Below are 17,099 nucleotides of genomic sequence, written 5' to 3'. Positions count from 1 at the left end.
CAATAGCATTACCAACAGATACTTTATCAATACCCTGTAATAAACCTATTATCTGACTTCGAGTGTTGGCCTCCTGGGCCTAATGCAGAATAGTATAGTGTAGTATCAATTATGATACTTTATTTGAAAACTTCGCTACATACCTATCATGGCAATCTGCATACGAGTTTCATGTTCATCCTCTGGCTCCATGTCATTCTCCAGTAGCACCTGCATGTAGCCCTCCATCACCTGGGAAACCTCTACCTGTCTCTGTGGTAACAAGAGAACTGATTTATATTAATCAACATCACTTAATCATTAAATCCATTTATGTTCAACCACTAAGCTTCAAATACTATTTTGGAAGAAATCACTACTAAACAGTACTATTTGCCATCTTAGCTACTTTAAATCAAGTTTTTTTTTTTAAGATATGTGGACTACATGAAGTACAGGTCATGAACACCAAGATCATTGCACCTCATATTTATACTTATGTATCATGTGAACCATACAGGTCAAGGTCATCCTCCCCGATCTGGTTTGGCACCATGCATCATTTAGACAGTGCAAGTCAAGGTCACCCCTTACTTGATCAGGTATAACTTTATGTATCACATGGTCTACCAGGTCAAGGTCACCTTACCTAATCTGATATAACATTGTGTATCACATGACCTACCAAGTCAAGGTCACCTTACCTGATCTGATATAACTTTGAGTATCTACCAGGTCAAGGACATTTTATATGATCTGATGTGACATTGCCTATCACATGACCTACCAGGTCAAGGTCACCTTACCTGATCTGGTATGGCACCGTGTATCATATGAACCATACAGATGATAGACTTGAGGACTAGCTCCTTCAGAGTGAGCAATTCCTGTCGCTGTTCGTTTGTTGGACCCTGTTTCTTGTCAAAAACCAGCATCTTGAGCAGGACATCCAGGGTAGCAGGAGTGATCACTTTTAATGCATTTGACTGCAAAACAAATAAACTTGTAAATATCTTGCTTGTGTGAATTCTCTATTGCCATTAAACAAAATGAACACATCAATTTTATTTTCATGGGAATCATCACCTATTTTGGACTCAACAAGTCACACAATGTGTTCCTTTTGAAATGTGAAAATTGTAGAAAGATGGCTCCAGTATTTTTTGCTTATTAGATTGAACATGTAAGGGTCAAAGTCTGCAATAACTATTTGTAAACCACTTAATCCTTCAAATCAGCCTCAAACTAAAACAATGTCATGCACAACTAAGGACAAACACAATGTACATGTAGATGATCACAGAAACAGTCATTCAGTGCATCTTGAGAAAGTATAACTTTGATCAATCTTTAACCATCAGTATTCCAGACAGCCAATCACCAGTCATCCCTGGTCTCCAATCTGTCTCATGATTAAATTACTACAGCAGCACAACATGAAGGAATCTATATATGACATTTCAAAATGGGAGATACCTTGTGTAATTTTTCTGAGAAATAGTCATAACAAACTTTAACTGTCAAATTCAGATATGGTCTGGTCATTCTCAGAGTTGGCGATGCACAGTTAGGGACAAAGAGTAACCTAACTATCAAACATGGTAATGATTCCTCTAGAAATTTCTGTGTTCAAGCAATTAATTTTACCTATCAAAATCCAAGATGGCTGCCAGTCAGGGTTTTACAATGTATTAGGTATGTACTGTATGTAATTTCCTTCACACATACAAACATGTGAGAGATTACCCAATGCAGAGCCAGCAATAGATAAAACATTCTGGATAAAGAAATTATCTGATTGCAATTATTAATATTATCATTTTTCCCAATTATGGCACTGACATTGTACTTTTATTTCATTGCTTTAAATATTGGATATTGAATTGAATGACCCCAAATATGTATGTATGCAACTTACCTGGTCTCCACACATTATGGCCCCGAACATGTGAAGCTGTCTGAGTTTCAGGTCTGTACTGAAATTTCCACGTTCACAACAATCTACAAAGATAAATCATGAATCATCCAAAAATTCCTGGATTTGTTTTACTAAGAATTGAAACTGTGATAAACCAGAGTGACTAATGAATGCACCCTGAAAATAATTTTATTACGTTAAAAACTTTATCAAAGGGCAATAATTCTGAAATGAAGGAGTTGCAGGCCCTGAATTTAGTACAATGAACATCTCCTAAGCATGAATAATGCACACACGATGTTTCCTTATACTAGATTAAAAGCAAGCAAAGTTATGCTCTGGACATGAAAATTTCAACAAAAGGGCAATAACTCTGCAATTAAGGTGTTGTGGACCCCAAATTTGGTACACACGAAGAAACATGATCGTTGCTTAACTGTGGGCAAAGTTATGGTCCAGACATTGAAGCAATAAACAGGACAACGCAGCAACTATATGTTCACTCGAAACTTTTTTAGGGGAAACACATCAAGATAAACTTGCAAATCAATTACAACATATTTATTTCTACATCACATTAGGAAATTTCCTCAGTTTTTTTTCTCTTTTTTTGTATATGTTTTCCAAACATGTAACAACTGTGGTCTGTTAATGGTGGTTGGGACAGTGAGAACCACACTGGTGTAAAAATAATATAAATAAGTTGTAAAAATCAAACTATTTAGACACTATGGCCTGGATAGAGAATCTAACATCACTCAGACCTAGTTACACCAATGTAGGGTATAATGATAAAATGTTACCGTAGAAATATGGGACAACTTCAACATGAAGAGAGGCTGGTCTACACTTGATTCTACTTCTGTCTACAGTCCACCTACAAAGAAAAACTTAGCGTTGTTGGATTGCTTAATAAACAAAAACACAGACACAATGTAAGACCTATATAGTAATCCGCAGGATATCTTTGACTGCATGATGAACACAAGTTCCAAAAATTTCAGCAGAAGGTCCCATGATCAGCAGAGAAAAATTTTAATTAAGCTTATTTAATAAATTTATTGACATAAATAGGTTTATTACATTTTCAATTTTGAATTTAATGTTGATTGGTCCACAGGCGATAACATGTTATTCCATTTAACATCAAACTGCACTCTGTATAACAGTAATAAAACATCATACTGCATGCTTGTGCAAGTGTTCTGTGATGTTATATCGTGTCAGGCAATCAGATTTGTCCCTCAGTTTCCACAAGAATGCAATATGTTTTATCAAAGACAAAGTATTCATGATACTGTGGTAAATATTAGGTGTTAAGATAGTATTATGTGTTCTGGTTTTGATAATGATATGTAAAAGTTCTGGTTCTTTCTTTCACCTGATATGAATTATTGAGTTAAGATAATTAGTATCAGTCTCAGTTGATTATCTGAACTCCATTAATTATCACATCAACTACACAGTGTCATAATTGTATAATATGTAAACTACAATATACTTGCTAGATGATTTAAGATTAAATCAGCTGGGTTTGATTTTTTCTTTCTCTGATTCTAAATATTTCCTTATATACTGATGGCTATAGACAGGTAATTACAAGACAGGTTATGCATAATTCAAAAATGTGACATACTCTCTAATCCGACGACGCCACACAAAGTATGGATCGTAGAGGCACTCAAAGAAATGGACAGTAAGTCTCACAAAGGTAGACAACTCTTCCTTCTCTTCTGGCGGTAAGTCTGATGACATCTGTAAAACAGAACATGCTCTAATGTTAAAAAATCCCTAGTTTTGATCATAATAATATGAATGATTTTTAAAAATTCCAATAAAATTGAATAATAAAACCATTTCCGGATTAATGAAAAGACACTGAAATGAAATTAAATGAAAATTTAATGAAAAAAATTACAATTTGAATTAAAATGTGTATGGATTTTCTTTAATATTACCAGTTAACACCTGAGAGCTATCATGATATTTTAATGGACAACAAAATACTACTGTTTCCAGTGAAACTGATAAATGCCTCCAAAAAAATAACTTTATTGGACACAAAATTTTAAGAGATGTTAATAATTCTGTAATGAAGGAGTTGCAGGCCCTAATTTTGGTATACTGTACATTGTCTAAGTATGACCAATATATACACCAAGTTATATGATCCTAGATTTAATGGAAGCAAAGTTATACTCTGGATAAGATATTTTTAACAAAGACAATAACACTGTAATTTTGGGGTCAAGGGTCCTGAATTTGGTACACAGCATATTGTCTTAGTATGATTAATATATCCATCAAGTTTCATTGTCTTAGTTTGAATGTAAGCAATTTAATATTGAGCTCTAGACACAAATTTTAAACAAGGAACATCAACTCTGTAATTAAGGGGTTATGGACCCTGAATTTGGTACATTGAATATTGTCTTCGTATGATCAATGTATACACCAAGTTTCATTACCCTAGTCTAAATGCAAGCAAAGTTACGTATCAGACACAAAACAAAGGGTAGTAACTCCATAATTTAGGGTTGAGGTTCCTGTTTTTGGTACATTGTCATCCCCTTAGTATACACCAAGTTTCATTATCCTTGCTTGACTTGCCAAGTTATACCTTGGACAAGAAAGGACAGACAGACCGAAAGATGGACGGACAGATAGACAAGGCAATGACTATATCCTCCCCTCGAAATTAATTTGGGACCATAAAAAAATATGTATGATTGCCACAAGATAACTTAATAAATAAATATCATCTAAGATTGTTTTCCCAAAATATCACAAAATTATTAACAATAGAGTACTTAAATAAATGACAGGCTTGTAACAAATATAATATCAATACAAGACATTTGTAGGTCATTGACATGATAAGAGATTTCTAAATTTCAATTTTGAAATTCAGAAGTTAAAAACAAGATTATACAAAATGATGACATTTTCTGAACAATAATAAGGGAGTGCCCAATACTTTGTCATTTCAAAATTGATGAAATTTGAAATTTCTAGGTGACCAAGTATATATGATGCTATATCAGTTGTTTTCTTCCAATGGTTAAAACTTTAACAGTTTTAACCAAAGCTTGATGCCAAAGGAATGTCTTTTTCACAGATCTAACAAAATGAACTATCATATTCTTTATAAAATTAACCAATCTCTGAAGTGGTGAAAAAATGGGATTCTCTTGGAAACAATTAAAGTTTATAGTTTGACCAGACAAAGCCACACATCAATGATAAAACTGACTAACTGATAGATAGACTGATAGACAAGTGGATTTATATTGTAAACAAAACAGAGCAATGTTAGTAGGGATGAAATGATTTATCATCACTGTTAGATATTTATGATACACAATACATCATTTACCAGGAAGTATAGTGACTTAAAAATAATGGTGGACATATCAACCCCCAGCCCCCTAACCCAGGGTTTTCCATAATTTTGTTAGTAGTAGGCTGTGTAGTGAAAGTAGGAGGCTGGCCTGCGGTGTACGTGTAGTCGTGTACGGAACATTATTACGGAACTGGATTGGTGTAGGTGGCCAAATGATCAAAGTAGCTGGTCAAATTGGCCAGCGACCAGCTCTTATGGAAAGCCCTGCTAACCCCTGCCCCACCTCCATTGTCAGGAATAATTTGTCGTATTTGCTTTTCTCTAAAACAAATAATTAAGAACGGATGACATCTTTCTACCTGTTTCCAGGATGATGGTTATAAGTAAGTAATACTGATATCTTGTTCTGATACATCGCTGAATTGTAGCTGACTTTTGATATTCCTTTTTTAACGTCAAGAATGTTGGTTTGGAAACAATCAAATCAAAAGGTATGTATTGTGATGTACACCATACCTGAGATAAACTGCATTGTTACAGCCCTTGTAGCAGGACAGAATACACAACATGTCATCCTCTGTTTCTACTCATTGATCAATCTACATGCGAGTCCAGAGTGCAGTAGACATTGAATTTTCATGTTTCTGATTCTGCTATATTTACTTCTGGATATACAAAACATTATATGCTTACTTGTTCAATAATGGTCATCCCGATGTTTACAATATACTTCACAAAACCACAGGAGGCAACCATAGGCACATTGTCACAATTTCTGGAAATAAGGCAGGAAAATAGAGTTACAAAATATCACTGGTCAGTGGTCTTCCCCTACCAAACCATACACATTACATAAAATATCACTGGTCCGTGGTCTTCCCCTACCAAACCATACACATTACATAAAATATCACTGGTCCGTGGTCTTCCCCTACCAAACCATACACATTACATAAAATGTCACTGGTCCGTGGTCTTCCCCTACCAAACCATACACATTACATAAAATATCACTGGTCCGTGGTCTTCCCCTACCAAACCATACACATTACATAAAATGTCACTGGTCCGTGGTCTTCCCCTACCAAACCATACACATTACATAAAATATCACTGGTCCGTGGTCTTCCCCTACCAAACCATACACATTACATAAAATATCACTGGTCTATGGTCTTCCCCTACCAAATCATACACATTAAATAAAATGTCACTGATTCAAATACATGTATTGGGGCAAATTCTACTCTAATCCAACAATATCAACAACATCAAAGTCCTGTACTTTTACCTAAATATCCCTTTTTCCTTCTCCTAAATTGGAACATATTCTTCCCATACCGTAACATACACATATTAATGGCCCTTACCTAAATATAACAATATCTTTTTTTCCCTCTCCTTTGGAACTCCTTTAGAAAATACTCTTCCCACACCCAACATACACATACCAATGGCCCTTACCTAAATATTGGCATAAATTATTTCATCACTGACCAGAACAATGAATACCTATACCTCAGAAAAACTCTCAAACACATTCAGTCAAATCTTAAATGATAGTTCCCACTTACACTAATTCTGATGATTTCTTTCACTTTCCATTAAAAATATGTGGTGATTGGCATTTTTCTAGATTATGTTTACATGTATCAGATATATTTCATGTAGTATATCATTAACTTTTAAGTAAGTACCACATCGATTGGGTAACATAAAATATTTAGTTTTCATCTCAACTTTCGATTTTGAAATAATTACCTGCATATGACAATAAGGCACTGTAAAATCGACTTGGCAAGTGTGAGGTGTGACGGATCTTTCTGTTGAGCATAGATCTCACTCGCCTGTGATAGGTGGTTTCGAAATACCTGAAGGATGCCATCAGGGAGTCTGGTCATATGGGGTCCTTCATCTGAAAACCTGTTGCAATGAAATCAACAACAATTAACACCTTCTAATTAGAGACTCCTATAACACTGGAACACGATCAATGTAGTAATCACAGATTATTTCTATTTGCGATGATTTCTTATTACAATTTTTTTTCTGGAATATTTTCTTCAGGTTGGTGATGTCAATAGAATAGAAGTTCATGGTGTACATAGAATTATACTGCAGCCAAAAAAGTTGGTTGATTTGGTACAATCTCATACACTATGTATGTCAGTGCAAGTGTACTCCACACTGGTCATTTATCTGACGAAAGTGACCGTGTAGTCATCAAAACGTCATACTCTAATATTCTACTGGTTGTGTTATAAGATGAAGGTGACCATGAAGTCATTGAAACGTCACTCTCTAATCTTCTACTGATTGTGTTATAACATGAAGGTGACTGTGTAGTCCTTAAAGTGTCACACTCTAATCTCCTACTGGTTGTGTTATAAGATAAATGTGACTGTGTAGTCATCAAAACCCCACACTCTAATCTTCTACTGGTTGTGTTATAAGATGAAGGTGACAGTGTAGTCATCAAAACCCCACACTCTAATCTTCTACTTGTTGTATTATAAGATGAAGGTGACAGTGTAGTCATCAAAACCCCACACTCTAATCTTCTACTTGTTGTATTATAAGATGAAGGTGGCAGTGTAGTCATCAAAACCCCACACTCTAATCTTCTACTTGTTGTATTATAAGATGAAGGTGACCGTGTAGTCATCAAAACCCCACACTCTAATCTTCTACTTGTTGTATTATAAGATGAAGGTGACAGTGTAGTCATCAAAACCCCACACTCTAATCTTCTACTTGTTGTATTATAAGATGAAGGTGGCTGTGTAGTCATCAAAACCCCACACTCTAATCTTCTACTTGTTGTATTATAAGATGAAGGTGGCAGTGTAGTCATCAAAACCCCACACTCTAATCTTCTACTTGTTGTATTATAAGATGAAGGTGGCAGTGTAGTCATCAAAACCCCACACTCTAATCTTCTACTTGTTGTATTATAAGATGAAGGTGGCAGTGTAGTCATCAAAACCCCACACTCTAATCTTCTACTTGTTGTATTATAAGATGAAGGTGACAGTGTAGTCATCAAAACCCCACACTCTAATCTTCTACTTGTTGTATTATAAGATGAAGGTGGCTGTGTAGTCATCAAAACCCCACACTCTAATCTTCTACTTGTTGTATTATAAGATGAAGGTGGCAGTGTAGTCATCAAAACCCCACACTCTAATCTTCTACTTGTTGTATTATAAGATGAAGGTGGCAGTGTAGTCATCAAAACCCCACACTCTAATCTTCTACTTGTTGTATTATAAGATGAAGGTGGCAGTGTAGTCATCAAAACCCCACACTCTAATCTTCTACTTGTTGTATTATAAGATGAAGGTGGCAGTGTAGTCATCAAAACCCCACACTCTAATCTTCTACTTGTTGTATTATAAGATGAAGGTGACAGTGTAGTCATCAAAACCCCACACTCTAATCTTCTACTTGTTGTATTATAAGATGAAGGTGACAGTGTAGTCATCAAAACCCCACACTCTAATCTTCTACTTGTTGTATTATAAGATGAAGGTGGCTGTGTAGTCATCAAAACCCCACACTCTAATCTTCTACTTGTTGTATTATAAGATGAAGGTGGCAGTGTAGTCATCAAAACCCCACACTCTAATCTTCTACTTGTTGTATTATAAGATGAAGGTGGCAGTGTAGTCATCAAAACCCCACACTCTAATCTTCTACTTGTTGTATTATAAGATGAAGGTGGCAGTGTAGTCATCAAAACCCCACACTCTAATCTTCTACTTGTTGTATTATAAGATGAAGGTGGCAGTGTAGTCATCAAAACCCCACACTCTAATCTTCTACTTGTTGTATTATAAGATGAAGGTGGCAGTGTAGTCATCAAAACCCCACACTCTAATCTTCTACTTGTTGTATTATAAGATGAAGGTGGCAGTGTAGTCATCAAAACCCCACACTCTAATCTTCTACTTGTTGTATTATAAGATGAAGGTGGCTATGTTGTCATTAAAATGCCATGCTCTTATCTTCTACTGGTTGTGTTAACTTCTATTCTATTGGGGTTTTTTTATCATGGTTTTAGTAAATAACAACCTCTTGGAAAACAAAGAAATCACTACAAATTGTAGACACAATAAATATATTTACACATTACACAATATGATGATACTTTCAATATAATGAATACATAAAATCAATTTAGAAAACAGATTATCTATATAAGTTGATTAATATAAACTTACACTTCGTTGAGGTGGTCAAAATCATAGTCAATCAAGTTCTTGTAAGTTTTGATGAAAATAGCCAAAAACTCCTTAAGGGTTTCAATGTCATTCTGAAATAAAAATGGTAAAATATAACTTCAAAATTCAACATGCATCTTGATGAAAATTGAAATTATAAAAAAAAAAAAAACTCAAAGTCTAGGCCACGTATCCCTTGTGTCTAAAATGATGGAAAGAAAACAATATCATACACATTTAACAGCAATTATATACATGTACTAACACTTAAGTATAAACTTTCCAAGAATCTAAAAACTTTATATTTTACTATCAATTATCATGACTTTGAGTATGATTTGGAATAAAGCTGATGAACCTTAAGGAGGTTATATATACAACAACCATAACAACAAACTTTTTCAAGGCATATTTAAAAAAACTACTACATTCATATATATGTATTTTAAGCCTATTTCCATGGTAACAGATAAATTATTCTACACAGAAATCATACAGAAAGGTAGCTTATGATATGTGGCAGTGTAATTATAGTTACACTGCATTGTTTCAATGAGTATTGTTGGCAATGCACTGTTTGCATTTTGTTTCATTATGTTTCCAAGGTTACAAGAAAAGAAAAAAGAAAAGAACACGAAAGCTCTGTCATATGAAAATGCACTGTGGTGAGTGCATGCTTGGCAAGTGTACAATGTTTCAAGTAGTCTGATCTCCATCATCAGTGAACAGACTGTAATGTAAAATTTTGCTGATCTGGCCATTCACTTGGGTTTCATTAAGTAATCAATTATGACAACTTCCCCCCAGAGGAAGTACTTTACTAGTTACGAGTGCTCTGACAAGTACACAAAACAAATCACATTCAATAGATACATATGCACAATGTATTTGTTACAATAACAGGCCCAAGGATCTTAATAGCCATCTGATAACTATTCAACATTTTACATTGGTAATAGACGTTGTGGTAGTAGTAGAACAGTCAGTTCAAAATATTCCAGCAGTCAGTGTTAAAAACAATCTTTAATTCAGCCTCTCAACATTCAAAAAACAATTATCCCCAATGGCATCATTGGAACTAGGTAAGAAATCTAATGTTTGTTTTCAAGATGGCAGCCATTTTGAATTTTGGATCCTGAAAAATAACAAGATTTTGTTGGGGCCATCTCTGGATTATTTCAGGCAAGTTTCAGCTAAACCTAACAGGTGATGTAACTTCAGAATAATAGATTGTGCTCAAGGTTTTTAAGATTATGCAATCAAATTACGAAATAGCCACTATGGCTGCCATATGGAACTTTGGACTGGGCTGAAAAAAAACATTTGATGGCTTAATTTTCTTATCACCTCCAACAACTTTTAGCTCAAATAAATCAAACAGGTGGAACTTCGGAAGAACTTTAAAATAAGTCTTGTTCAGGAAAACCAAGATTGTGTTATTATATTAGAAATGGCTAGTGTGACTGTCATATTAAACTTTCAAGAAAAAATAACAGCACTTTATCGGGTTCCCTTCGCTAATATTCCCAACCAACTTTTAGCTCAATGGCACCAGTAAAACTTGAGTGGAAGGTTAAAATGTGTTTTACAAAAGTGCAGTCATGACAGCAGGATTTGATTTTCCGACCCACCTTAAAAGTAACATACTGTCAAGACCATCTCAGGATCATTTCAGGCAAGTTTCACTCCAACTTGCGAAGAAGTTTAAAAAACCTCAATAGTTTATGCACACAGCATGCAACAACAAATAAACATGATGGTTACAGGTCATCCTGACCCTTCCGATCAAGTGACCTAATAAGTATTCTCAGCTATGTAGAGTTCTTTATTTAGAGCTGTCCAGGAAAAATGCATTGAATTCTCAATAGCTTTATATAACATGTCTAGTGTAGGAAAACCAAAACATTTCTGTTTCCAATCCCTCCAAAACTTACTGACAGTACAACCAATGAAGCTTTCTCTAAATTTATCTAGAAATGTGCAATATATTGATGTACATCCAGTAAGCATAATGACCTAATTCAAAGACTTCAAACAAGTAACAGACGTAGCTGGCCACACTCCCATGTTTACAAGCATCAATATTTGACTAAGTTGAATAAATGATAATGGTGACCTTGACCTTCGAACTCTGAAACAAGATTTGTTCTGATGTACGATCACTGATAAGAAGTGAAGGAGTTTGGTAATACTAGATTCAGGATGAGGGGATACCTGGACTCAACAGGCCAAACCAGACAAAGAATAAAACTAAACACATAAAATGAAGGAAGCATAGAAAAATTGGTTAGTAACCAAGTACTTTAACTCAAGAAAAAACATAAAACAAAACTTTCTCTAAAGGTCGATTTTACACCATACAACTTGTCATAGACACTGTGATATTGTGTCCTTATAAAAGTTATATTAATTTTCAAATTACTCTCTAAACAAAATGTCATCCATTAAGCTATACCAACTTAAATCGCTAGACACACAGCTTTATGGATGGTAATATTAGCAGATCTACTACTTTCCAACTATTGAATTAACATTAATGATATTAAAAAATTGTACTTTTTTGAAGTTTTGCATTATAAATTCATTAAAAATATATATACACATTTGTAAACAGAAACCTAGTCATCAGTCAAGGTATAGATACTTAAGATATTAATAGAGATTATTGATTGCATTTCAACCCTGTATGCAAGGTTCCCTCCCCTCCATGAGTTCACCTGTTGCATGTCCACCTGTGACAAATATGGAATCCCATATACATGCACATGTGACACAGTGCTGCATTTGAAATTTGTATTTATTACATTATATCAGCCAAGTAGCATTATTAAATTATCTCTTTGATTATAACTGATGAAACCAACATGAAAAAAATGTATAAAAATCTTAAGTGTTTTCTGCTCAATGTATACAGTTATTTGACTTGTTTAAGAACATACCTATATTTTCAGGTAGGTAAACAACATTTATTGATGATAAACAATCTAAGAAATAAATAAACAATTGGTGTTTATTGATGATAAATGTTAGTCGATCAGGGCTCTCACACCCCATTTTGGGACTGGGGCCCGGGGCCCTTAGAATTGGGAAAAATAGCTGTGTTTTCCTTAGAATTGGGAAAACTTGGGGTCTAAATTGGAAAAAAAAATATACTATTTTGCATTGAGAATGGGGCCGAATATCGGCCCGAAATCTGGCAGATCGAGAGCCCTGTCGATAAATTGAAATTTTGATTCAAATCATGCCAACTACCGATAGCTATGCAAATATCAACAAGGGCGAAGTTTTCAAATAGGTCCATTGTCCTTAGTAAAATTCTTCACTGAACAGATACTAAAACTAATGTTGTTCTCTTATTCAATGTGTTGTAATCTTAATCATGATTTGCTATGTTTGATCATGATCACAGTTTGATTAATGCATGGATAATTTTGAGTAATGTTGATTATTAACAAATCAAAAACCTGATTAAATAATGATTTTATATATATATCAAAAGTTAATCTTACCATTGCATTCAAATAATGTTTTAAACAACGCTGATATTTAGGATTTTTTTACCCTTTCTATTGAACACTGATATACCAGGTAGTATATAGATATATCTATTTCAGTTTTAATCGTCATATGCTTGAGAAAAGTGCTGGTGGATGATTTGTTTTGGAGATTTTCTCAACTCTACTTGTAAAATCATTCACAACTCTATATTGTAATATACCAGTAATATGCCTGAGAAATGGAACTATGTAAATTATTACCGTGCTATAGACTTAAGTTTCAAAGGTGTTTTATGACCTGTTAAACAGCACAGAAAACTTTTTAGCTAAAGGCCTTTTCAACTTTGGTTGTTACAGTTTAGAACCTTCAACCATATTTCAACTACAAACTCATTTCTTTTTAAAAGCAAAGCTAGTGGATAGTCCTCTCTTCAACCTCTGTAATTAAAACAGAAACTATCGTACATCAATTTGGGGAATGTGATGAAGTGCAATATCTAATTCAAAGTCTAGACACCTTGATGGAATCTTAATTCGTACCTTTTGCATTAAATAAACAAACATTACTTTTTGGCAAAATCAATAATAACAACAATCCAATATATAAAGCAGAGCAATATAGTTATATAACAAGATGTCTACGCAAGTCGCTAAATATTAATGCATTACTCAATGCCACCTATGACCATTATAAAGTTCAGAAATATATCACTAGTACTTAAAGGCAGATGAAAAAAGAACAATTTATATACAAATGGAAGAAGTAGGAAATATTAAAACAAATTATGGACTGATATATACTATTTATATAAAATTATCTGTGTTTTGATACTGCATGTTTCTCATTACAATCATATTATAATAATTCCTAGTGTCTGACGATATAGTCACGTGTTTCTTTTCCTAATGACCTCATCTACTATCTATTTCTCTTCCTCCTATTTCCAATATTTTCGAAACCCCTTCCAAATACATTAGCAAAAACATCAAGCTCTTATTTCTTATTAAGATACCAGATCTGAATTCTTTCTTTCTTTTTGTTTTCATCTTTCATAATGTATGGGTGTAGGAGTGGGTGTGAAAGGGTGTGCTTGTGATAATTCTGATGTATTTTATATTGATGATTGCATTCATTTATGATATTAATAATGATGATACATTAATTTATCTTAGTGTGGTTATGGAATGTATGAGTCTGTGTCTTGTCTAATATACATGTTGATGTAAAAATCTTGCTAGAAAAATTTGTTAAAAAAAGCATGCTATTTTTCAACATGTGACATATAGGTCATAATTTCAGAGTTATATGTACAGGCAGAGAACACTTATGCACACATATTTCGTTCTGATTAAGGTAATTTAGGTAATAATTATAGTATTAAAAAACGAGTCAAATTAGCTACCTGGTTCCGCCTACCTCCACGTTAGAAAGAACAAATAACATAAATCTGTGATAGACTTGTCTCAACAGATAGAGAACGTTCTCAATTTTGTTTAATTCGTGTTCGATCATTTTCATTAACTACTAGTTATATCGGATCAGCCTTTGAACAATCATGTTTTGACCGCTAGTGACCGGAAATTCATAATCCGATCTCCCTTTTTGCTACACGAAAACTTTACAAACTTGAGTATGAAATGTTAATGCCTAGACCCTGAGTCATCCGTGCTTCCATTCGACAAGACTCAATGACAAATAAGAAATGCTATAAATACTAAGTTACTCATTTCATCAATTCGATCGAGACTTCAGAAGGTGTGGTTTTGATGCAGCTGCTGAAAAATTACAAGGACTGTCAAAAATTTGATGGATCTGATTCAAGGAAAGAATTCCAATAAACTCACCTTGGCAGAGTAAATCATCCAGAGCTGGAAGAGATTTTCTGATGTAGGTAATTCTTCCATTACTGCATCCGGATGTGCCACAAATTAAAACAACTTTTCAAGTGTCAAGTCATTTTCTTTCCAAATTTGTGCTCACAGGTGAATATGACGGCCATGACTGTAAGGTCTATTTCTATACTAATGTTACAAGTAATGCGATTGGTCAACTATTGATCAGCACATAACAACCTTATTTTCATTGGTTAGCTATGCACATCTAAAAGTAGCTCATGGTCACAGCTGGGGATTCCCTTCCGCCTTGATTTCCCGCGGGATTTCAAAAGCGCTTACATTTGGTTTCTAAGACCGTGATAATGCAATACTGTGAATTCATATTTTGTGTAAAACATGTTGCACTGCTTTGATTCGCTCCAAAAAAGGAGATTTTAAATTTGTTTTCTATCAACAGTTCAGGTTACACATGTAAAAGTACAATATTGGGCAAACTGACTCGAGGATCTCAGACATCTTTAAATAATACGTAAGTTATATATAGATCTCTGAACAAATTCTTTATTCGTGTAATAGTATTACCGTTTTCTGCTGCTGGCAAACAGAAGGACATAATTTCTTTAAATACGAATTCATTAAACTCGTAGTACATTTTACTTCTCACTAAGATTTATGACTTACATTCATAAATAGCAGTTAGTCAATTCTGAGTTTATATCTTGTTTACAAAATTATAGAAAAATGAGAGTAATACAGAAGAAATGAAAAATAAATCCGTTCTAACTGTAAGAGATTTTAGATGATTCATTGCGGGGACAAACTGTTTACATATATAATCAGAGACATATACGTTTCTGATAATGTATATGATCACGTTCGGCACTGTGGAAACAAAACCCTTTAAATTACTGTTCTATCAAACTGTTCAGTTTGCATCTTATTGATCTACATATGTCTAACCATATACTTAGTTGTACCCTTATTTATACCCCTACAATTCATCACCAGAGAGGGAGTTTTGGGAGTGGGATGTAAGTTGTCATAGTCGCATGCTCATCAGGAGAGTAATCTCCCCTTGAGCAGCATTGACGAATTACTGTATGAAAATGAGGCGTGCAGAAAAAGGGCAAATATTATTTATCTAAAGTAAATATACCGACACAATCGGACGATATGTGTCTCGTTAGTACGAATTTTCAAAGTTTTCAAAAAATGGTAAGTTATGTGAAAACTATATCTGGAGGTGTCGGTTTAAGGATTCTTCCACTATTGGTGTGATTGCACTGTCTCTGATCAATGCACTTTTCATAACGTGCAAAAGATCTACCTTTATAAATATGGGTTTTTTTTATTATGAAATAAAACATGTAGAATATTACTGAATTGTAAAGAAATTCACTGGACAGAATTATCAGAGCATGTTGTGAATTAAAAACTGATATTATGTCTCTCCTTAGGTCTGGTGTTCGCCCTAGTGCCCTCAACCCTGTAATAGTTGCTAGATTAATCAAAATTAAAGTATATCCATCTGCTTTATTTGGGTGCGAACATTGGTTTCTTTCTAAAACTGAAGTTATGATTTTATAGAGAGCACAAACTTTTAGAGTAAAATCCATTCAAGGTTTTGGTTAAAAAACTAGAACTTACATGTGTGTTTCATTGCTTGGCTGGACTAGCATTGAATCCTATATCAACATCAAGATATGATTGTTTCTAGGACAAATTTGTAATATAGATTGTAAAATGTTAGTATACAGAATATCTATCACTAGATTTTATATGTCTGATATAACACTGAAAAACAACAGGGATTTATATCCGACATTATAGTGTATCTTGAGGAAGTACTCATTGTATTATAATGTTGATGACTGTATGATGTTAACGTCATTTCCAGGAAAACTTTAATGGAAAAAGCCTGTTTGTAAAAGTGTATATAGCACAGAGGAAATGCATGGTTATAGCGTATGTCAAATGATAACGATTTTTTTTTTCAAATTTATTTGTATCCATCTTAAGCTTTAAACACATCACTTATGGAAATAAGCAATAAAGCATCCTCAATATTATATATATACAGTGTATTTAAAAAAGATGTGTAAGTTCTCGTATCTTTAACAATTAGGAACTGTGTCACTACTGTAGTATGTTGTACAATGATTATACAACATAATATTTGTCATTGTGGAAAAATACTGATATTCGAGATGAATTAACGTGTCAATTAATTGATAAGTTTGACATCAAGTTCATGGTGTGGTTGAACCAGTTGTCAGCCTTTGACTTAACGAATACTTTGTTGG

General features: G+C 33.9%; 1 protein-coding gene across 1 annotated transcript in view; it reads right to left on the bottom strand.

Annotated features, from left to right (window-relative positions):
* The window catches only part of LOC132560144 (neurobeachin-like protein 1), a 63,804-nt gene extending 48,939 nt beyond the window's left edge, over window positions 1-14,865 (bottom strand). Inside the window, exons 1-9 of the mRNA XM_060224793.1 lie at window positions 14,806-14,865; window positions 9,464-9,555; window positions 7,002-7,163; window positions 5,934-6,015; window positions 3,534-3,652; window positions 2,701-2,774; window positions 1,898-1,980; window positions 786-965; window positions 144-252 (exon numbers count right to left, since the gene is read on the bottom strand). Of these exons, the coding sequence (XP_060080776.1) occupies window positions 144-252; window positions 786-965; window positions 1,898-1,980; window positions 2,701-2,774; window positions 3,534-3,652; window positions 5,934-6,015; window positions 7,002-7,163; window positions 9,464-9,555; window positions 14,806-14,865 (961 nt within the window). The remainder of the gene's footprint in view (window positions 1-143; window positions 253-785; window positions 966-1,897; window positions 1,981-2,700; window positions 2,775-3,533; window positions 3,653-5,933; window positions 6,016-7,001; window positions 7,164-9,463; window positions 9,556-14,805) is intronic.
* Window positions 14,866-17,099: the final 2,234 nt, after the last annotated feature.

This window comes from Ylistrum balloti, unplaced genomic scaffold, assembly GCF_031769215.1.
Source record: "Ylistrum balloti isolate Yb309-2 unplaced genomic scaffold, AGI_CSIRO_Ybal_v1 Utg371020, whole genome shotgun sequence".
Lineage (NCBI taxonomy): Eukaryota > Metazoa > Mollusca > Bivalvia > Pectinida > Pectinidae > Ylistrum > Ylistrum balloti.
The sequence above is the reverse complement of the archived record's forward strand: the minus strand, read 5'-3'. Positions and strand labels throughout refer to the sequence as shown.